This window comes from Podarcis tiliguerta (assembly GCF_965153285.1).
Source record: "Podarcis tiliguerta genome assembly, chromosome: 9".
NCBI classification, from domain to species: domain Eukaryota; kingdom Metazoa; phylum Chordata; class Lepidosauria; order Squamata; family Lacertidae; genus Podarcis; species Podarcis tiliguerta.
The window spans coordinates 68,243,831-68,268,435 of NC_139542.1; the positions used below are offsets into that span (position 1 = coordinate 68,243,831).

General features: G+C 42.9%; 1 protein-coding gene and 1 long non-coding RNA gene across 11 annotated transcripts in view; one reads left to right on the forward strand and one right to left on the reverse strand.

The window, feature by feature from the left end:
• Positions 1–711: 711 nt before the first annotated feature.
• Positions 712–9,805, reverse strand: LOC310685731. Its single transcript, XR_014515447.1, has 3 exons — positions 9,675–9,805; positions 4,571–4,633; positions 712–843 (listed from the first exon to the last, which is right to left on the reverse strand). It is a non-coding gene; the product is annotated as an uncharacterized lncRNA (long non-coding RNA).
• LCORL (ligand dependent nuclear receptor corepressor like) overlaps positions 8,612–24,605 on the forward strand; it is a 56,706-nt gene continuing 40,712 nt past the window's right edge. For 2 of the 10 annotated variants that reach the window (XM_083457890.1, XM_083457882.1), the window contains exon 1: positions 9,931–10,083. In XM_083457890.1, coding sequence (XP_083314016.1) covers positions 9,963–10,083 — 121 coding nt within the window. In that variant the 5' untranslated portion in view covers positions 9,931–9,962. Of the gene's footprint in view, positions 10,084–24,605 lie in introns of all 10 variants that reach the window. The other 8 variants (XM_083457883.1, XM_083457888.1, XM_083457881.1 and 5 more) reach the window with 8 other exon arrangements.

Sequence of the window (24,605 nt, forward strand, 5' to 3'; positions counted from 1 at the left end):
GCAATCCTACCTGCCATTGAACCCAATGCGTTTTTTCACTATATGCATTTTTGGCTTTACATGCTATCTCCCACATAAGTTGAGAATCATCTGTATATATGTCACACACACACACACACACACACACACACACACACAATTTATATTCTATTTTTCCTCCCTGTGGGGGAAAATAATGACCCAATACCTTAAATTGTGCCTGGAAATGTACTGGTAACCAATGCACTGGTTACTATGCAGTTTATTTATTTGCCTACCTATCTGTATTCTGCTCTTCAGTATATGTATTTCCAGAGCAGCCTACAAAACACCTGGGGGGCGGGGCTTAAGTGAATGGTCATGTTAAATGCCCTATTCTCATATATACACATGCTTTTCACTAGAACATATATTAATCTATGAGAACACCAACCCTTCAAAAAAGACTGTTTCCTCAAAGACAATAGACCTCTGTGTTCAGGAGTCCACAGCAGATACTAAAACCTGGACAATTTTTAAACTATTGGGACTACTCTGCTCCAAGTGAGAATACATCTATTGAGAAAGAGCAGGTGCTAAAGCAAGCCTGTTCCAAAGGTACAGGTGCACCGGAAAACATCTGGTTATAGCAGGCTAAATCCCACAACATGATGATGTAACTGTTGCATTTGATAACTCTGTAAAGGTAACCTGATTCCTCTACCTGCTTCTCTACCAAAATAAAATGAATGAGACTGTAAACTGTCCATTTACTTTGCCGGCTACACTGCAGATTTACTTTACAAAAAGGTAGGTCTGGTTGATTTCTGCAATTGTTCTGGAGCAGGTATACCATTAGCCTCTTATCTATTCCGTTCTCTTGGCCTATATAAAAAAACAAAGGCAGCGAGCAACCTTACATCAGTGCCATGGTGAATCTTGAACTACAGACCTTCTGGGAGCTGGAGTTTATCCATTATTCCTGCCTCAGAAATGGGCACCCTAGCTCCTAAGGAGCTTAATCCATAAATATTGTTTTAAAAGAAAGAGATAAGAGCAGCCAGAATTGTTTTGCATTAAATGGAGATATGCCATCAGCTGTAATGCTCTATCATTCAGGGGGGAATTGTTCTATCAATTCATCTCCAGTAAAACCCCATATACCATGCAATGAGTTAATTAGCATTGCAGCAAGTTAATTTAAAACTGAAAATGTCAATTAGCATTGGAGAAGGACAACTCTGATCCTAAACCTCCACTGACTTGCAGCTATACTCATTCATGAGAATGGCTTCGGGGTTAAACCCCAAGGAACAAGCCAGACCTGCTGCCTTGTGGGACATCTTCAGAAGAATAAAAGGCTAAGGAGTAAACCCTACACAAATCCTGAGTGGAGTCCCTAACATGGTTGGATAGTGTCTTGTAAGCCTCCTTTTGGCAACTCCTGTAGCCAAGCGGGTGCCAAACCTATCGCTCTGCTTTCCTTTGGACCGCATCAGTGAGGTCTTGTCATCTCGGCAGCCCAGAACCTCCACACACACTGCCCAGGCTTGGCCCCAGAGATGTCCCTTCGGTGCTGCTAACACAGCAAAAGCAATGCAGAAGGCAGCAGTTACAAGTTACCAGACTCTGCACAGTAGGTGCTGTGATTCTCCAGCGGTCTGACTTCACCCCTGGAGGCACATTCCATTTTCTTGAGACAGATGAATGCCGACAACAATTAGTATTGAACTGAAACTGTACCCCCTTGATTGCACCACTCTACACCTTGCACCACTTGTCTCCCCTTTTGATTGGTCACTGAACTTTTCTTTTTTAAAAAAAATATATTTTATTAACAATTTCAACATAACAAAATATCAAAACATCTCATATCCATCATTCCCCCCACCTCCCCATCAAACCCTCCCTCCCCCCCAAGACTTCGCTCAGCTCCTCTGATTTCTCAACTCATATTGTTCTCTGCATACTGTAAAATTGTATAAATCCTTATATTATCTATCTACGACGTTAACAATCAATAGATTTGTGTATGTTTATTCAAAACCTGCCAAGGAGTCCAATTCATTTTGTTGTCTTTTTAAGTAATATGTGAAAAGTTCCCATTCTTCTTTAAAGTCACAGTTGTCCTTATCTCTGAGTTTGTATGTCAATTTGGCCATTTCTGCATAGTTCATCAATTTCACTGAACTTTTCTGTCCTTGTATAGCTTTCCCTTTCTAGGAGCAAGCTTGCAAGCCTATGTGTCCTGCTAAGATTCCTGTAACTGACCTTGGCTTAGCTCTCTTTATGCTATTCCTTCAAACTAGCCACCTTGGCCTGATTTTCTTCCTCTGGAAGATCCAGTTGTTGCCTGATCCTTAGATGGTTCTGATCCTGCTGTGAAATACAGGACTCTCCAAAGTGTGGTAGCTGTAGGCTTGGGCTTCTGGGAATATAGGTGGCTAGGTAAGTGATACTGAAGTCTGAATTAATTGCTATTCAAAAATGGGCAAGATCCTGCCAGGCTCTTAATTACAGCAGTCTGTGAAATAGTCTATGATGATGAAATCCATTGTCAAATAGTCAATAATGCTACATTACTCTAGTTGACTAATTTGACATTTCCTTTATGTATTGGTAGGGATGAGGGTGGCGCTGTGGGTTAAACCACAGAGCCTAGGGCGTGCCGATCAGAAGGTTGGCGGTTTGAATCCCCGTGACGGGGTGAGCTCCCGTTGCTCGGTCCTTGCTCCTGCCAACTTAGTTCGAAAGCACAAAGTGCAAGTAGATAAATAGGTACCACTCCGGCAGGAAGGTAAACGGTGTTTCCGTGCGCTGCTCTGGTTTGCCAGAAGTGGCTTAGTCATGCTGGCCACATGACACGGAACCTGTCTGTGGACAAACGCCGGCTCCCTCGGCCAGTAAAGCGAGACGAGCGCCACAACCCCAGAGTCGTCCGTGACTGGACCTAACAGTCAGGGGTCCCTTTACCTTTACCTTATGTTGCTGAAACAAATAACATGTATAGACAGCCTAAACAAGAGCTCCAGTACATCTTGGTCTGATCTTGATCTGGGCTGGCTGTTAGCTTTGCTGTCAAACTGGCTGCTGTAGGGGAGAAAGGCTACTCCCTGGGTGCTCTGCTACCATATTTGAGAGTTTTTCCCCCTGGGGATGGGGAAAGGGGATGGTCAATAGGAAGGCTCTTATATCCATTACTTCTATTTATTTTGTAATTTTTTTCCAAGCACTTTAACACAAAATGCTTCCAGGGCAGCTCAGGAGAATTAAAAATAATATATGGCTATCTAGCTATCAAGCATTCCTTCTGTGCACAGTCTCATGTTTCTCTGCTTTGGGTCCTGTTTGGATATCTAATATTAAAGTGCAATTAGTAGTGTATCCTCTGTAGGGTTTGACTCAATATATTTTCTGCTGCCGAGTTGCTGTGGTGATGACATACTTAGTTATACAGCCCCTTTGCAAGAACCACATAGTGGTCCTATTTCAAACCATATTGTTAAATCTACCACCAGTACCAAATACCACGAATGGTGCTATCATCTGAACTGACATTTACCATGGTGAACATAACTGTAAGATACTAAACCTGTGACTCACATTGAACTACTTTATCACAAAGTTGTAGGAGGCATAATTGTACTACAAATTCGTATGTTATACCAGATTTGCTATCCTGATTCTTCTCTCTTCGTTCACACCCTTCCCAAAGAATCCTGGTTCACAGTGATGAGAACTGTCTCGAATCCCTAGTTCCCCTCCCAGACCCCAGGGTGCCCTAGAGGTATGAGATGTATTCAGGCATTCAGTCCATGTGGTAAGGAATTTCAGAAGGGAAAAGCTGGACCCATGCCTACAGGAACACCTGCAGAGGAGAGCATGCTCCAAGCATATAGGCTCCCCTTGTGATGTGGAACATAAGGGAGTGTGAAGACCCTATATGCATAGAAGATACCTGCTTCTATAGATGCCCCCCCCATGGGTGGTAGGAGTGGGTGGCAAGTCTAATAGGAATATGATGGTAGGAAAGAACCAGCTGACATGTCTCTCTCCCGCTCCTCGCCCTCCTGTACACATTTAGACTTACACGGCAGAAATTCCTCAACAGGTCTACGGAATAGTTATAAAGCCTGTTTTAAGTTTGTAGTATAGATGCACCCATAGTATAGGCCTTGTCTATGAAAACATTGCTAAAGGAACATGCTGACAGAATATTGCCTTTGAGTGTTCTATATAGAGAGGGTAGGATACACATACAGTGGTGCCTCGCAAGACGAAAAGAATCCGTTCCGTGAGTCTCTTCGTCTAGCAGTTTTTTCGTCTTGCGAAGCAAGCCCATTAGCGGATTAGCGCTATTAGCGGCTATTAGCGGCTATTAAAGGCTTAAGGGATTAGCAGATTAGCTGCTAAAAGGCTATTAGCAGCTTAGTGCCTTAGAAAAAGGGGGTGGGGAGTGAAAAAAAAAACCCAGGAATTGCAAGACATTTTCATCTTGCGAAGCAAGCCCATAGGGAAATTCGTCCTGCAAAGCACCTCCAAAACGGAAAACCCATTCGTCTAGCGGGTTTTCCATCTTGCGAGGCATTCGTCTTGCGGGGCACCACTGTACTTTTAAGTGAGCTCTTCAGGTTTGCAAGCGTGCCCATGGGCCCCCAAAGGCTGGTGGCTCCTGCTTTTAAAAAAGACATAGTCAAATGTGTAGTTACAAACCTGTATATAAGGTCCAATTACTAGAATGAGGTAGATAGCAGGGAAGGATAGCAGTCCTTCAACTCCTCCACAGCCTGTGAAATAACAGCAAGCACACCACCTGGTTAATTTAGTATTCAGGCTTGTGCACCAGAAAGGAAATGCACCTTCCCCCTTCCACCAAGGTAGAGATGTAACTTTTAGAGACTGGAATGGGGAAGAGGAGACTGAAACAGGGACTGAAATAGTAGGAGTAGCAATTCTCATAATAAAACTTTTTTTAAAACTTCCATAATCTCCTCCAAAGTAGGTAGAGGTACCAAAAAATGGGGCTGTTTTTGATTAAAAATGAAGAAGAAATAATTGGCCAATTAATGCTAACAAATAGCAGAAGAACTGGTTCAGTCCTAGGTTTTACTGAGTAGCTAGCAAATGTGGTAACTGATATTCCTCTTGGGATTAGATCTTGTGGTCTTCTCGCTGCCCTTTTTAATTAATATCGTTTAATATTTATATAACATCACCAACATGCACTAGATGTAGTACAGAATGATCTTGCAGAATCTATGAGACACAAAATCAACTAACCTACTTGCAACGTGCAAAGCTGTTCTTGTTCATCAAATCATCTTTAAAGGAAGAATGGGTTGCAATGCAATGCTGAGACAAAGGTCAGTAGATTACTAAGGCTGAAAGACCATATATCGGGAATAAGGCACGTCCCATTATAAACTGTGGTGTTGTCTTCCAAGTCAGGCTACAGGCTTACAGTATGTGCCTCAAACAGCTTTCTAAAGTTTGTTGTTTCTCTGTTTCTGAAATAAGCCATCTTCATTTGTTCTATGTTGCAATGTTCTACACTTATCATGTTCCCTGTAACAGGCAGCTAGTATCTGGCTGCTGCTAATCCCCTGCTATAACCACAGTAAAGTTTGAAGGTTGGGGGGGGGGGGAGAAAAGCCATGATAGATAGATAGATAGATAGATAGATAGATAGACAGATAGACAAATAGATATTACTAGCATAATTCACGAGGCATGCATCTGGAGCAGTGACAAGCCATGGTTCCTGCAACAGGTAAATGGACCTCGAGAGCAAAAGGGGAAACACTTGTCAGGTAAGTAAACAGGAAAACATAATTTGTACTTGTCAAGGAATAATCCCAGGAGAGTCAACCACTGATGTATGCAATCTTATTTAATCTTATTAGGCAGTTTGATTGAACATCTTGTGTCTTTGTGTTGCTTTTTCCCTAGCCTAACATAGTAGTCATAAACAGTCTTTACGACATCTGCCTGGTAAGGGTTTTAAGCAAGATATGGAGTAGCCTCTTCAAATGAACAAGTTATAAGAGATCCTCTTACAACCCAATTTCTAACACTTGACCCCCTAACATGCTGTTATGAGTACTAGAAGAAACTAAAATTGATTAAGTTGGTGGTTCCTGAAGGAATATCTATCCCTGTATATTTCATTGAAAACTATGATGTGTGCACATGGCTAGCTTAAAACACAGCAAAGTCATTCTTTTTCTCAATTCAGATCAAAACTGGTTTGGGGAAAACTGCATGAAAACACTGTGTTTCCGAAGAAACAACAGAATAGATATGGATTGCAGCCAACGTTGTGTACACACCACTTCCCAAACCATACCGCATGGAAGTATTCTACTATGAATCTTCGGTGCATTGTTGCAAAGCAGGAATACTTGCTTCCAAATCCTGGAGGAATATGAAGCTCAACTTTTAGAAAAAGTTTAGTGGCCTAAATGTAAGTGGAGAAGACCTGCATAATGTGTAGGTATCACAGCAAATCCTGTTTCCCTCATTGCAATCTAATGGCCATTAATGCCTAGCTAGCAGGATAATGTTTTCTCCATGAAGGGTGGGGTGGTGCTTGCTGAATTTATGCCTACATCAAGCTGTTAAAGATACTTTGCAAACAACATGGTTAACCTTACTATTGACTATGAACTGAATCACTACAGCAGAGCTAACATGTATTGGGATAAATATTATGAGCCATGGCCATTTCTAAAACATTTGTTTGAAGGAAGAGGGGCTTGTGGTACTCAGGGGAACTGTGATGTGCTGCAGACACTTGCAGCAAAGCCCAGAACCACTCTGAGAAAATGAGGACGGTGGGTGTCTGTAGTCTCACCCAGCAATTTACTGATCAGGGCCGTACTGCATACTTACAGTCTAGTAAAACGGCACTCGTTTCCACTTTGCTCAAGGAGTGTCTGATTCCTTATGTCCTACCTTGATCACCAAGATCCCCTTATGGGGGACTTCTGGCAGTTCTCAAAGTCCCTGACTGGCCATCACTAGGGGACCAAGGCTATAGTGTGGCAGACCCTACGCTATAGAACTCCTTATTTGTAGTTCAGTGGGAACCATTCCTCCCTTTAGTCACATGCCTCTTGAAGACTGTCTTGCTCAGACAGGCTCTTGTAAGATGAATTTCTTTTCAATCCAATCACTATTTGATGCTTCAAATAATGTTTTGATGTTGCTTTATGTATCTTTGTTTTTGTTGTTAAATATTGTATAACAGCTTGATATGTTTTTTTAATGAGAGTGCTCTTTATAAATTTGTAAATAAAAATCTTATTTAAAAGGCAGGTAGGGATGTTCATTTCTGCTGTTAACACTGCCACTACTTAATAAGCTTATGTGAGCACTGAGGGTGGGGACTGGAGGGCATCTTGCCCAGGGTGATGGCACTGATCCACACAGTTGAGAATTGAATTTTCAACTTGCTTCTATTCTTTATTTTATTTGAAAACTCTACTAAGCATTTTTTGTAATATGAACTGAAATAACTGCATTGCAAACTTTTGTTTCACCGGTACTTATGGCAAAAGCGTACTCTAGCAAGTCTCCCCTGGTCGGTCCCTGCTGACCTCCCATAACATAACTGAGGATGTTATTAGGAGGAGGATCTTGTGTCCTTGATTGTAGCTGGCTGGAACTGATAACTACTCCACAGCATATGTCAGGTGTTTGTTGTGATCAACTGTCCAATAAGATAATGTAGAAAATCACAGTCACATGTGATGCACCTAATTTTTGTGATTGGCAGTTGTTTAATTGTTGTAACCTTAGGGTAAAAGGCGGGTAATAATTTACTACTATTAGTGATAGTAGAATGCTTTGGTTTAAGGAAAGGATTGGTTAACATCCTTCCTAGAGAGGAATAAGTATGTGTGGAGAGAATGTTGTATTGGCCTCCAAACTACACTTTCCTACCACAGTGTCTGTTAATGAACAGCTGCTACACAGCACAAAAGATTCTGGGACATGTTCTTAGGTGTGCACTCACTTCACATTTCACACATATCACCATGAAAATACCCCCCAGAAGTCGGAATGTTCCCCTTTTGTCAGTACACTGCAATGACGATCATTAGTGCATTTATAAGTTATGTTTCATGGCGCTCACTGAGATGATTTTAAGGACCCCCTTCTGCCTTCAAGTGTCCCTTGGAATGCTATTTGAAAACTATTGGCAACTCCTACAGCTGTGGGGGAAAAAAGATTAAGGGTACTTCTCGTTTATAATGCATTTGAAATGAATCCACATTTTTCAATCAACTAAACATAAATTGGGACACAGGTGGCGCTGTGGGTTAAATCACAGAGCCTAGGACTTGCTGACCAGAAGGTCGGTGGTTCGAATCTCCGCAACGGGGTGAGCTCCTGTTGCTCGGTCCCTGCTCCTGCCAACCTAGCAGTTTGAAAGCACGCCAAAGTGCAAGTAGATAAATAGGTAAATGGTGTTTCCGTGCGCTGCTCTGGTTTGCCAGAAGTGGCATAGTCATGATGGCCACATGATCCGGAAACTGTCTGTGGCCAAATGCCAGCTCCCTCGGCCAATAAAGTGAGATGAGCGCCGCAACCCCAGAGTCGGGACCCCTGACCATTAGGTCGTCGTGACTTTTACCTTTACCTAAACATAAATCAGCGGGGGGGGGGGGGAAGGATAGCCATGAAGCTCCTAGTTTCATTAGTTTTGTATTGTTCTTTCCCCCCTTCCTACTGATTTGTCCTCTACTGTGTGCTGTTAATTTTCCAGTAGCTTTGGTTATATGGTTTTTTTTAAATTGTTTTTCTATTTTTCTTACAAAATTGTACATGCATAAATAATGATGCATGACATGAGTAAGAAAAAGCTGGTCACTGGGGGACGAGTAAAATACTAGCACTTTGGGTACAAATTTGTGGGCAGCTGAATGTCTGTAATTTGTGTTGATCAAATGGTTTGTTTTATTTCTACACTACTTAATGTTATGGTGAGATCATGGTAGATTGGTGTGAGCGTGTGCAAAATACTACCCAGACCCCATGATCATAATCTGAGCCCCTTCTTTGTGTGCCTCCTCCACAAGACAACTGGAGGGTGGCAACACAGGAATTGGCCTTTTCTGCAGTGGTTCCCCATTTTTGGAATCCTCTCCCCAGGAAGACTCACCTGGTGGCTTCACTACATATATTTTAGGCTCCAAGTGAAAACTTTTTTCTTCTCCAAAGCCTTTGGCTATTCAAATAATCTAAGGCCTTTAAAAATTTGTGGGAGGGATGGGGGTCATTGGTTTGTGTTTTATTCTGGCTTTTATTACGTAATTTGCGTTTTTATCTTGTATTTTTATGAGCCTTGTTTTTATAGATGCTGAAAGCTGCCCAGAGTGCCTGGGGAAACCCAGCCGGATGGACAGGGTATAAATAAAATTATTATTATTAATCGCTGAGATGCACAGATGAAGGGCGGTATACAAATGTAATAATTTGAAGAGCAGCAAACAGCAACCAGATTTATGCAGTTCGCGAAACTGACAAGGTTCGCGAACCTCTAGCCCATCTCGCAGCTACTACAGGCAGGAGGCCCGCCCTTTGGCGCAAGGGCTTCTGGGGTTTGTAGTCCGCAGGGAGGAGGCCCGCCCTTCTGTTTAACGGCTTTCCACACAGCGCATTACCGGCCCGGAACCCGCTCGCTCGCCGCTGGCAGTACGGAACGGCTGTACCTCCTGCCTCTCTCCGATACTATCCGCTCAGGCGCTTTGCTTCTCCCCGTCCTCCTCTTCGTTCTCGCGGGTTCGGAAACCTGAGCGAGGCAAAGGCAACCGCGAGCGAAGGAGCCTGAGGAGAATCTGAGAGAGAGAGAGAGTAGGCGTGGCGATCGCGCGCTCCCTCGTATGCAAATGAGCGGGCGTGCCGCGTCGGGCGCCCTCCCGCTCGCGCGGGCTCCCTCCCTCCCGTATGCAAATGAGCGGGCGTGAGGTCAGAGGCAGACGGGAAAGGGAAGAGGCAGAATGGCCGCCGCGGCTCCCGCTCCTGGCGCCTCGCAGTGCCGGAGCCCCCGCTGCACGGCGGAGCGCAGGGGAGTCCGCCGCGAACTCGACTCCTGGCGGCACCGGCTCATGCACTGTGTGGGTAAGGAAGGCGGAGGGGAAAGGGGCTGAGGGAGGGGGGTGGGGGGGTGTGGTGTGCGCGGGGCGGGGGGTCGGCCGGTGGAGAGGAGCCGCCGCCGCCGCCGCCGCCGTGAGGGAAGCGCCGAATGCCGGCCGCCAACTCCCCCTCAGGGAAAGGCCTGGAGGGGCGGGGTGGGGCACTTGCCCGCCGATTTAGGCTCCGCCACAGCCGCGCTGAGGCGGGTGGATGAGCGGCGGCTCCTTTTGTCCCGGGTTCCCTCCTCAGAGGGTCCGTCCCTGTGCGCGCCCGCCCCTTTAAGAGGGGAAGCCGCTCGTGCGTTGACGGTTGGGATTTGAAGTTTCCCCCTCCCTCCCTCGCTCGCTCGCTCGCGCTGGCCTGCGCCCGCCAGCCTCCCTCCCTTCCTCCCTCCCGGGGTTGTCATAACAACGGCAGTTCTCGCTCCTTTCTCCCCCTCCTCCTCCTCTCCCCCATCCCCGGCTATCCTGTGTCCAGGGCGGCTTATAGGGTCGGGTCGGACACCGTTGTTGTTCTTCTCTCTCTCCCTCTCCGCTCTTGGAAAACTTTTCGGCAGCTCCGTTGGCTGCAAAAACCACGTATTAGCTGTGGATTTGGTGGCTGAGTGTGTGTGCATGCGTCCACATGTGTGGGGAGTAAGGGAGATTTTCGTGTAGCGTGGGTTGGTGGCGCGACTCTCGATTTCTCGCTCCTTAGCTTTGCTTTTTCCTGCAGACCTTTATCCAGGTGTGTACTCCTGCTGTTGTTGGCCTTATCCCATTCGGGTGGAACTGTTAACATAAGATGAGCAGATCGTACCCAAGTTGTACAAGCACTATCAAAATGTGCAGCTCCCGTTTCTTGCAGGGACATTTCCAAGTGGGTCCTGCCCCATGTTAGAGATGGGGATGGAGGAAGGAAATGCCATTTGATTTTTATACAGTACAGTAGTTCCAGTGGCAAAGTGACTTGGGTTGGTCCTTCCTCTGCCTAGTGCTGCTAAATGAAGATCTTTGGATATGATTGTTGAACTACCTCCAGATAGCATTTTTGTTCAGAACTGTGTCTTCCAGTCTTAGGCTTCAAGAAGGGATTTTCTCTCTGACAGTGTGGGGCATCTAGGTTGGCATCATTTAAATTTACATGAAGCACATTGTCTTGCAATTATCAGTTGAATCTATTGAAGTTAGTAGTATGCTGGTATTCTGTTCATTAAGTGGCTAATAATAATAATAATAATAAATTTTATTTATATCCCGCCCTCCCCAGCCGAAGCCGGGCTCAGGGCGGCTAACAACAATCAAATAATCCAACATTCTAAAAACATTTCATTATAAAAATTAATTAAAAACCAAATTAATGGCAACCGTTAAGCAAAATTCTGTGCAGGTTGCCAGAGAAGGGAGTCAGGCTGCGCCCTGACCAAAGGCCTGGTGGAACAACTCTGTCTTGCAGGCCCTGCGGAAAGATGTCAGGTCCCACAGGGCCCTAGTCTCTTGTGACAGAGCGTTCCACCAGATTGGAGCCGCAGCCGAGAAAGGCTAAGAATAAAATGAAAGTGGTTTGGAGCAGTGTTAGAAACTCAAGATATATAAGCTAAGTGCAAAATGGCTCCTTAACCAAAGGTTACAGTCGCCAAAACAGAATGTCTGGTTGCCATTTTCGTGCAAGATGCTCTAAAGACTTATTTGTCAAATGATGGACTGACTGATTGATTCTCAGTTAAACATCTGGCTAGTTCAGATGATAACCTTCAGCTAGGTTAAGAGCTTTGACAGCTTAAGAAAAGTCACAGTCACATATACACATACACAGTCAAATACATTGGCCTATTTCAATCTCTTATTCTTAATGTTGACTGCTCCTTCTCAGGCTGCACAGGAAAAGCATTTTGGCTACAGAAATTCATTTCAATTGTGCATCTAAAATGTAACAGAATTCTACAGGATGTGGTTTTAGTCAAGATCCAATGATCCCCAGGCATCTACCTCCAGATGGCAGAGATTGTCAGGTGTCCTCCTGGCACTCAGGCATCTTCACTTGGTCTCAAGTGGCCGAAAGCCTGCCCCCTGGCTAATTTCAAACACTGGTTTGGAGAGATACTGATGTATGAATTATGTTTGGATAGCATTAAGCTTAAGGATTGCTTTTTATTATTTGGCCTCTGCCAAATGGACTTTAGCCATTCTGCAGTGTTTGAGTTTGGTGTTTTAATTTGTTGGAAGCCACCCAGAGTGGCTGAGGTATCCTAATTAGATGGGTGGCGTATAACTAATAAAATATTATTATTATTATTATTATTATTATTATTATTATTAGTGTGGAGTTGCATAAGCAGTTGAGAACTTGCAAGTTCTGGCACCTCATTCTCTACACTGCATTGCTGCTTGCAGATCGAAAGTTCTTTCACTCAGATAAGAAAAATGATGGGGAAGCAAAAATAAAGTATGGGCATTCATATGATCTAGTTCAGGTGGTGGTTTCATATTCAAATGTACTCTTGAAAGTGGGGGACTTTAATTGTCTATAGAGCCTACTTAAAAATGGTAGAAGCGCAGTCTTCAGGTTGCCCCCCTCCCTTCTGTCTAACGTATTGGCAATACAACTTGTATAGTTGGGCATCCTTCCTTCCCCACTTCAACCCTAGAAATGGCATAGTATTGCTACTTTACAAAAATGTGGAGAATTCAGAAGCAGTGCTTATTGTTTGTAGAGCAATTGCTATGTCTTGATTAAGAACAGAAGAGCCTGCTGGATAAGGCCAGTGGCATCCTTTTCTCACAGTAGCTGAATAAATGCCTGCAGGAAACCTGGAAGCAGGACTTAAGCACAAAAGTTCTCTCCCCTTCTATGGTTTCCAGCAACGGTATTCAGAAGGATTATTGCCTCTGAGTCCATGGAGAACGATCATATCCATCATGGCTAGTAGCCCTCTCCTCAATGGCTCATGACTCACATGTTGGCTATTTTCCCCTGACAAACATTTCTCCCTCCTCCACACTTTAATTCAATAGTTTTGGAAGCGCAGAATCAATATTTTAGTATCCAGCTACTGTGTTGCACAACTGCCATATGTATTTGAAAGATAACATGGACAAGATCCTGAATCATCTTTCATGTAGTATTGGGCACCTCGGTTGTAAACTTTATGGAACAAGTAATTTGGAATATGTCTCTTGCAGGACCAGTCAGTAATATGCACAAAGAACCAAACTCTTGAAATTGTCCTGCAGAATTTCTTTGACAGGAAGTTATGAGAGCAGAAAACTTGAATTCAGAAAGAAGTTCACTGTGTGTCACATAAATTTGAACAGTTAATGATGTGCAATTGGGGATGTTGTTCTGAAATTTTCTTACTGTTAGAAAACTGATTCCAGGTATGGTTGGGTGATATTTGGATTTCAACGTCACGATATATCACTAGCTAAATATCACGATATCTTGATATATCACAATATATATCTGCTGTGGTGGAGGGCCTTGCTGGGCCTCCCTGCAGGGGTAAAGGGTCCCCCCGTACCTCCCTGCAGCGGTGGAGGGTGTGGCACTCTTCCCTGTGTTGGCAGAGGATACCACGGGGCCTTCCTCCACCGTGGGGAGGTCTGGCGAGGCCCTCTGCCACCACAGATATATATTGTGATATATCAAGATATTGTGATGTTTAGCTGGTGATACATCATGATATTGAAAACCAGATATCGCCCAGCCCTAGTGTGTTCTCTGTATGACCTGTTTTGCTGTGGCTGGTTGCAACCCTCCAGATACCAAACATTGCAAAAAGAACCAAATAAATTCTGTCTGTAAAGTTGTTCACAAGTTTATAAAGATACAGGTTTTGGCAAACTATCCCCTCTAATTGAGAAAAAGAGGTTTGGTTTTTACTTTTGCTAGAATGAAACCGCAGTCACATCTCTTCTAGACAGCTTTTCTACTTGATTGCTTTTGTGTGGTTTTTTTAAAAAAGTTGTCATGTGTGCACAGCATTTATCCATCTTTAGCTAGATCCCCCATCTTGTCTTCATGTGCTTTGTAATCGTGTTAAAAAGTCCCTGGACTGAAAATCTAGGTTTAAGGTGCCATTTGGCTTCTAGCTTTTATCAGTTTCTGACACTGATCTTCTCAGTCTCCTCTTTTTCAGGCTAAACATGCCCAACTCACTCAACTGTTCCTTATCAGCTTGGTTTCCAGACCATTGATCACCTTCGTCTCTCTCCTGTTCACATGTTCCAGCTTCTTTATATTCTTCTTAAATTGTGGCCCCCAGAACTGAAAACAGTACTCCAAGTGTGGTCTCACCAAGGCAGAATAGTGTGGTACTATTACTTCCCTTGACTGGGACATTTGATGAAGTCTAGAATCAGGGTAGATTTGATTTAAATCAATTCGATTTAAACCACTAGTCAGTAAGACTTGATTTAAATCTTTTTTTTTTTTTTTTTTTAACAGAAATACTCATTCTTGCTGGTATAATCTTAATATTTACAACCAGATAGTTTTATTTTTGGAATAATAAATTTTCAGAGTAGTTTTTACAGTTATATCAAAAATTACTAACTTTGTTATACTATTAGAAATACATAGACAGATAATTTTGAAATTATTGTGAGGTTTAATAAGTTAACTGTTTATATTTGGACAACTTTTCTGTTGTACTTTATTGGAAGGGAAAAAATAACTTCCTTAATAACAATTTAAACAACTAAAACAATAACATTATAGCATATGTATCCATGTTTGTTAACTGATATGGTTAAACAAACAAACAAAAACTTAGACTGAGTGTTAACACATATAAAACTTACAACAAATCCTTATTTCCTGATGAATAGCCTTTGTACTGTAATGTAAGTTAAATAGAAAACTATCTTTAGAAAGATTTTTCCTCCAAAAGCATTTTAAAAATCCAATTTAAATTAAAAAATGATTTTTTAAATTTATTGTTTTAAGATCATTGATTTTTATCCGCTCTGCCTAGCATAACATTAGCTTTTGTTGTTGTTATTGTTGACTCGTGTAAAGGTTATGGTCTACTAAGGTTCCCTAGATTCTTTTCACATTTAGGTCTGGCAAGCCATGTGTCCTCCATCTTATATCTGTGCAGCTGATTATTCCTGCTTAAATGCAGAACCTTAAATTTGACCCTATTGACATTCATTTTCTTAGTTCTGGCCCAGTTCTCCAATCTGTTGTCTTGAATCCTGTTTCTGTATTTTGTGGCATTGACTACCCCTCCCAGTTTGGTGTCATTTGAGATTTGATAAGTATCCTCTCAATTTCTTCCTCCAAGTCGTTAAGGGCCTGGAAGGGAACCCCAGTTGTCACTTATTTCTAGGATGACGAGAAACCAGTAGTGAGAACTCTAGGTTTGGTCAGTCAACCAGCTACGAATCCACCTCACAGTTATCTCGTCCAGTTCACATTTTAGTTATCTCCCGCTTGGACTACTGCAATGCGCTCTATGTGAGGCTACCTTTGAAGGTGACCCGGAAACTACAACTAATCCAGAATGTGGCGGCTAGACTGGTGACTGGGAGTGGCCGCCGAGACCACATAACACCGATCCTGAAAGACCTACATTGGCTCCCAGTATGTTTCCGAGCATAATTCAAAGTGTTGGTGCTGACCTTTAAAGCCCTAAACAGCCTCAGCACAGTATGCCTGAAGGAGCGTCTCCACCCCCATCATTCAACCCAGACACTGAGGTCCAGCGGCGGTTCCCTCATTGAAAGAAGTGAAGTTACAGGGAACCAGACAGAGGGCCTTCTGAGTAGTGGCACCTGCTTTTGTGGAACGCCCTCCCAGCAGATGTCAAGGAAATAAGCAACTGACTTTTAGAAGACATCTGAAGGCAGCCCTGTTCAGGGAAGTTTTTAATGGTTGATTTTTAAAAAAATTGTATTTTTAATATTTTGTTGGAAGCCGCCCAGAGTTGTTGGGGAAACCTAGCCAAATGCGTGGAGTATAAATAAATTATTATTGTTGTTGTTATTGATATTATTATTATACCAGCTTTTGAGCAAGAATAACATGGTAGAGTTTGTCAAAAGCCTTACTGAAATCAAGATATACTACATCCACAGCATTCCCTGATCCATCAAGCTTGTATCTCAAAAAAAATGAGATTCATATGTCATGTTTTTGAAAAACCCTTGCTGGCTCTTAGTAATCATAACATCCTTTTCTAAGTGCTCACAGTCCGACTGCTTAATTATAACTTGAAATTGTTAGCCTGGAAGTAAATATTCCACAATGAAGAATTACGCTCTCTCTTCCCTGCATTACTGCAGGGTTTTGTTTTTTTAAAAAAACCCTCTAAATTAAATCCTCTCTCCCTCTGATCCGGAGTGTTTTCTCTGTACCATGTAGTACCCCCCCCCCTTTTTTTTTTTTACTGCATCCCCATCACACACCTCCAGTCTTTAGGCTGAGTGAGACAGCTTCCTCAGGTGGAAGATGCTTGGGGCATGGAACAGACAGAGCTATGTGTGCCAAGCAATCTGCCCTGCATCTCCTAAGCTAGTTTACTGTCCCAGAGTGTAGTGGAGGATGCTGTCCCATGGCCAGTGTTAAAGAAAATGCCATTATAATTGGCCTCTATACTAAGAGTCTGTAGTAAGATTTGTAGAATTGAAAGGGACCCCGAGGATCAACTAGCCCTACCCCCTGCAATGCAGGAATCTCAACAAAAGCATACATACAGAATAATTGGGGGGGGGGGGTTCCTTTGCCTTATGCAGCAAAATGTATTGGGGCCAGCCCTGTTTACCCCTCCTTCTTGTTTCCCAAACTTGGGTCTCCAGCTGTTTTTGGATAACAACTCCCATCATGCCTAGCTAGCAGGACCAGGGGTCATGGATGATGGGAACTGCAGTCCAAAAACAGCTGGAGACCCATGTTTGGGAAACACTGACCTGCCAACCTGTGCTTCTGAGATCTGCAAAAGAAGCCTTGATGGTGGTGCCCCCAACAAGAACTGAGTGTAGATAGACTCAAGGGATTATCTTCTTTGCAGTGGTGCCCCATGTGTAGAACTTTCCCCAGGCAGGTAATTCTGTCCCCTACATTATTGGCACTAGAGTAAAGATATTTTTGTTTACCCAAGCCACCTGGTCTTCAAGTGACAGTTTGGAATTAAGAAATACCCATAAACTGCATACCTGCTTCTTTGGGGCAGTGCAACTGCTCCCAGAACAGGTAGGCTTTCTAATTCCCAGACATGCATATATATGCTTTAAAGTTCTTGAACGTTGCCTGTTTCTTAATGTAAGTAGCTTGGGGGTGGGGTTGGTCAGGGAGGGTAGATAGAAGCTGTGTTGTTGAGTTCCACTTATCTTGGGGAAAGTGGATAAAACTTTTGTGGGCAGTGATGTGAGCATTTGGAAGAATGCTCAACTATTCTGATACTTAATACTTCACTTTAAAACTGGCTTATTTATTTATTTTTCAAGCCATGCAATTCTGTCAGAAAGCTGAAAGTAATATTAAAAGAAAAGTCAAAAATAAAGTAAAAAAATAAAATTTATCATATTTGGTGTCTTGTAATAGGTGCTACTCCACTCTTATCAAAATCTGTATTTTGTCTGCTTTTATTGAACTGTTGTACTCTGCCTTAGTATTCTATTTCAAGTAACAGTAATTTTGTTAAAGACTGTTCTGTTTTAATTGTGAGATAACTGCCAGGTATATCAAACTATTCCTGTAAGGAAAAGAAGTCTTGGGCTATATTTTGGAATTCATTCACTGGTGTGGTTTGCTGGTAAAAGGCTTGAGGAATGTGAAGATCTGGGAGATTTGGAGTGTTTCTTACTTTATTTACCCCTGAAATTGGATATGGAAAATGAGTTTCACATTGCAAAGCCAACATTTTCAGGTATCTGATCTAGGAATCTGCCAGGCGTGCCACTCATGGGTTTTGTTTTTGGAGGTATATGGGGATAACCATGAGCATTTTGCACATAATGCAAACGAAGTCTCTGGTTTCCTCCCCAGCATGTCAACAGCAGGACAAGAGTGAAGCAGAGATTTTTGAGCAGCATACAGCAGCACACTGCTGATTCATTTTAAATCATAGTTTATTTTTAACTAATTTAGCCAAACACAGTACCTCAGCTTCCATTCCTCTCCCCCATTATATATGCAGCAAGGCTGGATATTTGTCATCCTCTTGGTTGAGAATGTAACATTTTATACCCTTAATATTATCTTTGCTATCTTTCACAGTTTACCTGGCATAAATATCCTTTGTTTATTTGGGACCTAAATTGATTAATAATACTTAAAAATTAAAATTAATTCTGCAGAAACTGAAGGATCTTTGCAAAATAGTAATTAAACCATTGAGAATGTATTAAAAGTGTGTAGGTAGAAGCTCTTCACTTCTTGATCTTCTCTCCTTTCCAGCTTGCCTGCTCTAGGTTTTTCTACTTACTTACTCCTCTCATTCTGCTCCCCCCTCCTTTTCTTACCATTTTTGTTGTGCCTGAATCCTAGGGAAAAGGAAGTCACTTGCTTGTTGAAGTCCGACTTCAGCGGAACTTGCTTCTAAGTAAGTGTACATAGATTACAGCCCAAGTTCCTCAATTTTCCTCCATTCCCAAATCTATAATTTTGGTTAAGGAATGTTGAACAAGTTAATTTCAACTCTCCCCACCCCCGCCAAAAAACAAATTCCCCTTGCCACCCCCTTTGGAATTCACCTGTGTGCTGTTCTTTCCTTCTGAGGTGTATCTCACTTATTTCCTATCAGCCTATTCAAATTTCTAATTTTGCTGGGTACTGTTGTCCCAAGTACAGTCAGCCGCTGAAAGGATCCCAGAGAGAAAATTCAAGTCACTCCTGCTACTGAAAGAGTTTTGGATAAGTGTATTAAGCTTAGAGCACTGGTTCCCACTTAGCTAAGTGCTGTTGACCCCCTTTTTCAAAAGCACAAGCCATGGCCTCAATACTTCTGAAAATTTTGTTAGCTCTGTGGTAGGGTTGGGCGATGTTGGTTAAACTGTGATGTTGAAAAAAACTGCATTGGCCTCAGCCGGTGGGGTGCCGGGTAAACTGCCGCAGCTCTCACCATGCGAGCTGAGGTGCTTTCACCCCAGCGCCTTGCGGGTTGTGGCCAATACTTGTGCGCGACCGGCAAAGGACTCTGGGCTCCTTGGGCAGGCTCCGTGTGTTTAACTACCTTAGCCTTTACTTGTGCAGGTGTGCTGCCTTTTTCTTTCACCCGAGGAGGAAAGACACAGCCCACCCTCCCAGGTGAAGTCTGCAAGGAGTGGAGTCAGGGCTCTCTCAGCTGGGAAGGACAGGCTTTACGTTTCCTAGCTAAGCAGCCCTGGTCCCACTCCTACTCCTGTGCAAGCAGGAGCGGAGGCAGGACTCTCATCTGAGGAGGGGGAACATTTTAACAGAGCCCCCATTCCGCCTCTGGCTTCTGCAAACCAGTGGCGGGTCAGGGGCTCCATAAACTGCTTTGCTGAGGGGAGGGCAGCAGCACGCTCCTCAGCCAAGCAGTTTAAGGAAGTGGAGGAAAGAACAAGCCTTATCGGCAATTCGCCAGTGCAGCTTGTTTCTCCCTCTGCCTGCGCAGAGTGCAATGGCAGTTTCACCAGTGGTATATCGCTGGTGAAAGTGCCACTGCTTGGGTTCCTCTGCCTCCAGCTCCTGGCTAGTTTGTTTCTCCCTCAGCATGCTGGGCGCTGGAGGCAGAGGGACTTGAGCAGTGACTGTTCCACCAGCGATATACCACTGAGTGAAGCTGTTATCGTGGTCTCCCTCCATACCGATCCTGGGTGATATATTGATATATCGCCCAGGCCTACACTATGGTCGTTTTTGTTATGTGAATGGTGCCACACACCCCCTGGGTGATCCCCTGACGTCTGGGGACCGCTGGCTTAGAGGATGTGTAGGTCAGACCCTTTTTCAAGGCTTTAAGTTGTTTTCTTGAATGTCAAAAAAGACTTCGTGAGCCACATGTGGCCCGTGGGTTGCAGGTTGGACCACCCTGGGCTATGCTCTGCCTCCACTGTCAGAGACAGTATGCTTCTAAATACAAGTTGCTGGAAACAGTAGGAGGGGAGAGTGTTCTTGTTCTTGGGTCCTCTTGTGGGACTCCTGTGGGAAACAGGATGCTGAACTGATGGATCACTGGCCTGATCCAGCAGGCTGTTATTATATTCTTAATAGTAATATGTTCCATAGCTTGAGAATCCTTGGGTCACTATTCCTAAATTGGGCTTGCTGCTGATAGCTCTCTGCCTCAAGTTTTCTGCACATAAAACTTATATATTTCCCTGAGCATTGAAGCAGGTAGCTCTTCCTAAGCAGTGGAGGGTTAGAGTTTTGTCACCCTTACCATTCAGATCCTTTTTGAGTGTTGGTTGTTCATTGGTTGTGCTTCATTCCTCTTCTGGTCTGATTGCCATTTGGTGTGCTGTCCTGCTGGTAGACATCTTGTGTCATTATAGATGATCATACAGGTGGCTACTTAATTCAGATTAAACTGCTGCAAAGGCCTGCAGCATTAAAAAAGTATTTGAGGCACCTGAAAGTAAAAAAAATGAGGATGCCTGCTAAATCTCTGCTGGAATAGTGCTCCACAGCATAGGACACTGCAGACAGTACTCCTATGGATGATTTCCATCAGTGGAATATTTTTTTTCCATTCTCAGATGTTATGGAGTAGGTAGGGGCTTCTTGCTACAAGAGCAGGAGGAGGAAATATTGTTTACCCCCAGCACCACCTTCCAATTTATTCAAAGGGTTCTGCTATCCAGAACAGACTTTTCATGATGCATAGAGAGCAGAAAAAATGGAAATCAGCAGAAAATCACATCCCACCTGTAGGAACATGCAGTTTGCAGAGGTTCATGCTGAATACAACCCTACAGGTGCAGATTTTAACATGTTTATTATATAAAATCAAGATGGAATATCTTAAAGAGATGCTTCAGATATCAGAAGATTTTAAAAATTCACAATTATTAACCCATGCTACTTGTTTTCCAAGTCAAACGGATTAGAAAATGAATGTCCCTATAATTAACATGTCACAGAACTGAGATATAATACTTTAGGTTGTTTATTGGTTATTCAGGCAGACATTATAAGAGTTTTCTTATAGTATCATAATCACCCTGTTCATAAATCATGGGTACCCAATTTCTATGCCATAGTTAGCAGACTGGAACATGCTTACGGTATCTGCTTCCTGCTTACCTTTTCTGTCCCCTGCCATGGGCCATAGCCAATACCATAGCCAGTGTGGTGTATTGGTTAAGGGTGATAGACTCGTAATCTGGGGAACCGGGTTCGATTCCCTCTCCTCCACATGCAGCTGCTGGGTGACCTTGGGCCAGTCACATTTTTTGAAGTCTCTCAGCCCCAGTCACCTCACAGAGTGTTTGTTGTGGGGGAAGGAAGGGAAAGGAGAATGTTAGCCGCTTTGAGACTCCTTCGGGTAGTGATAAAGCAGGATATCAAATCCAAATCCAATACTGTAATCTGTGCAAAAATGTACTGATTCAGATTAACTCTACATGTTGAAACAGTAATCATAGCTCAACATTTTTCCATATGTGTATGTAATATACAGAGGAGTCACAGCTTCAGATTTATATCTTCATGAACTTTATGTCTTGGAAATGTATGTGTGGTGTATTTCTAATACATTGGCAAGTTTCTTTCATAATACGCAGAAGATGGAGAAATCTGTAGCAGAGGAGGAGAAATCTGAGGCCATGTGTGACCTTGCCATTGTTTTACAGCCGTAAGAAATCTATGTGGCAGATTTCCAGATTACATTCTTAGACCTGAAGATGTTCTATATTCTTTTAATATTTGAAAGTACTTTTATGACTTTAAGTTTGGGGGAACCAGAAAAGAAAACTCTGTATTTAAACTTTCCTTGAATTTGGTGGTGAGGGCATTTGAGTTTCTTAAAACAAGCCTTTACATCTTCTAGTGTTACTCTAGCGCCACCATGAACTCAAAACAAGATACTGTGCTGAACATTAGGTATTAGATGCATAACTGAGTTGGTGTACAATGTTACCTTAATTTTTTTCTCCATACTATATAGCATTATTATTTCTGTGATGAGATATTCTCAGAAACTGAAAGATGTGATGGAGCCACATTGATGTTTAGATCACTGAGTCCACAGAATATGACTTTATGACACAATAAGCATTAAAAGTTCTTTGGCACTTCCTCCATTAGTATAACTCTTTTAAAAAAAGTCCAAATATCTCTTCCACAGCATCTCAAAAATAAAACTACATTTGAAGTCGCCACTCTGTTTTCTTTCTTTCTTTCTTTCTTTCTTTCTTTCTTTCTTTCTTTCTTATGTCTTCTACATCTTTCATTGGGGAGTAGAAGTTGACAAATAAAGGTGGAGTGCATGTGAACACTTTATGATCTTATAAAGTATTATTAGAAGTGAGTTAGAGTTGGCACAATTGTCAAATATGGTCAATTGATTGCTTAGTATTTGATCTTGGTCAAATATGGTTAAATATTCGAAGAACGAAATAACATACCTTTTTGAAAACTCATTAATGGTAAAATTCATTAGTAAGAGTGGGAGTAAGGGCAGCAAAGGCATGAGAACTGCAAATCCTGCAACAGTCCAAGGCAGATCTGCTACTGTCTCACTGATAAAGCTGGAGCCATCTTTACACAGGAACATAAGCATTCATCAGTGGCAATGTTGAGTGCACAGTGTGTCTAACTAGGATACAAAGACTTTGGTTTAGATCAGGGGTCTGCAACCCTCGGCTCCGGAGCCGCATGTGGCTCTCTTACACCTTTGCCGCGGCTCCAGGGCGGATACTAGTGAGGGGAGGAGGCGCATTGTGCGCCCCAACACTCCCCACTGTGGCGGGTGCTGTACTGGCTGTGACGTGACATGGGGGCGGTGCATGCGTTAGTCACACACCATCCCGACGTCACCTTCCCGCCCGCTACATTGTAAGGGGCATGTACTCTGGTCACTGCATTGAAAGGGGGCATGTACGCTGGTCACTGTTTTGAAGGGGAGTGAAGAACACACGCACACACAAAAAGGTAACTTGTTAATTTAACGTTTATTTCTAAGAGGAGGAGTAATTCTGAGGGGTCAAACAAAGAAATAATTAAAAAAAAGTGACAAAAAAGTTATTTTTATAATGACGAGCTTTGCGGCTCCCAGTTTTTTTTTTTCTTTGGAAACAGGTCCAAGTGGCTCTTTTTGTCTTAAAGGTTGCCGACCCCTGGTTTAGAGCAATGTTTCTCAAACCTGGGTCCCTGACTGCTGTTGGACTACAACTCCCATCATCCCTGACCACTGGCATTGCTAGTTAGGGATGATGGGAGCTGTAGTCCAACAACACTTAGGTACCAAAGCTTGAGAAACATTGGTTTAGAGTTTGATTTGGCCAAGAAGATCATTATGTGATGTTGGCCCCTGCTTTTCTCCACCAGCCCCTTCTGCCCTCTGGTTTGTTAAAAACCCAGTTCAGCACTGAATGATACGTTTGAAAAATGTGAGACAGAACAAAAATCAATATTCATTTTGAGACCTGCTGCTTTATTTTAGTAATGAGAAGTCTGTATCTTTCCAAACATTTTTGGGCTCCTTCCATCATCTGCAGTTAGTGTTAGAAACACAGATGGAAAAGCTAGGAGCCAAAGGATCCCAGGACCTGGGTTACAGGTGCAAAAACAAAATGGCTAGTCACCACCCCCACCCCCCAATGCAGGAACACGTTTTGTTTTGTTTTTAAACACATGAACTACCGTATTTTTCGCTCTATAACACGCACCTGACCATAACACGCACGTAGTTTTTAGAGGAGAAAAAAAAAGAAAAAAATATTCTAAACAAAATAGTGGATGTATGTTTTTTGTGGTTCATGCTGTGGCCAAGAGTGTTTTCTTGTCCCAGCCAATGTGAGTCCAATATTATGAGATTCATTGCAATAAAACAGCGAGGTGGCAGACTTACAAAGTGGGTTTAAATGAATCTTTAAAATGCCATAATATTCTTCCTAAATATTATTCCATAGTATTCCTTCGAAACATTGGGGGTTGGGGGAAGAGAGGAGGTCCCAAACTTCTCCAAAGCATCCTTCCGGCACCTCATTATGTAAACCAGAAAGGAATGCCCACAAATGGAGGAAATAAACTTGTTGCTAAAATAACAACAAAGCAACCTCCCATTCTTCCTTGATTCCCTTCCTCCCTTCCAAAAGCAAAGCTCATTTTGCTTAAAAGAATGTCCATACAAACCCCTTCTCTTCTAAAATAAGGGGGTGGGGAAAGATGACCACCTGGAGGAGAAGGAAGAGGGGGAGACAGACCAATTCATGCCTTTCCTACATGGGAGCAAAGAACAGAAAGCAAACTGAAAAATGCGTGCCTCATTAACAACAGACAGCCTTTGGAATCCTCAGGAGGTTGGGAGCAGCCCACCACAGAAGGACAGTTTGCTTTGTCTCCTATAAAGTTGGATTCAAAGCTTCCCTCCTACCCACAAGAGATAAGTAATCCATTTA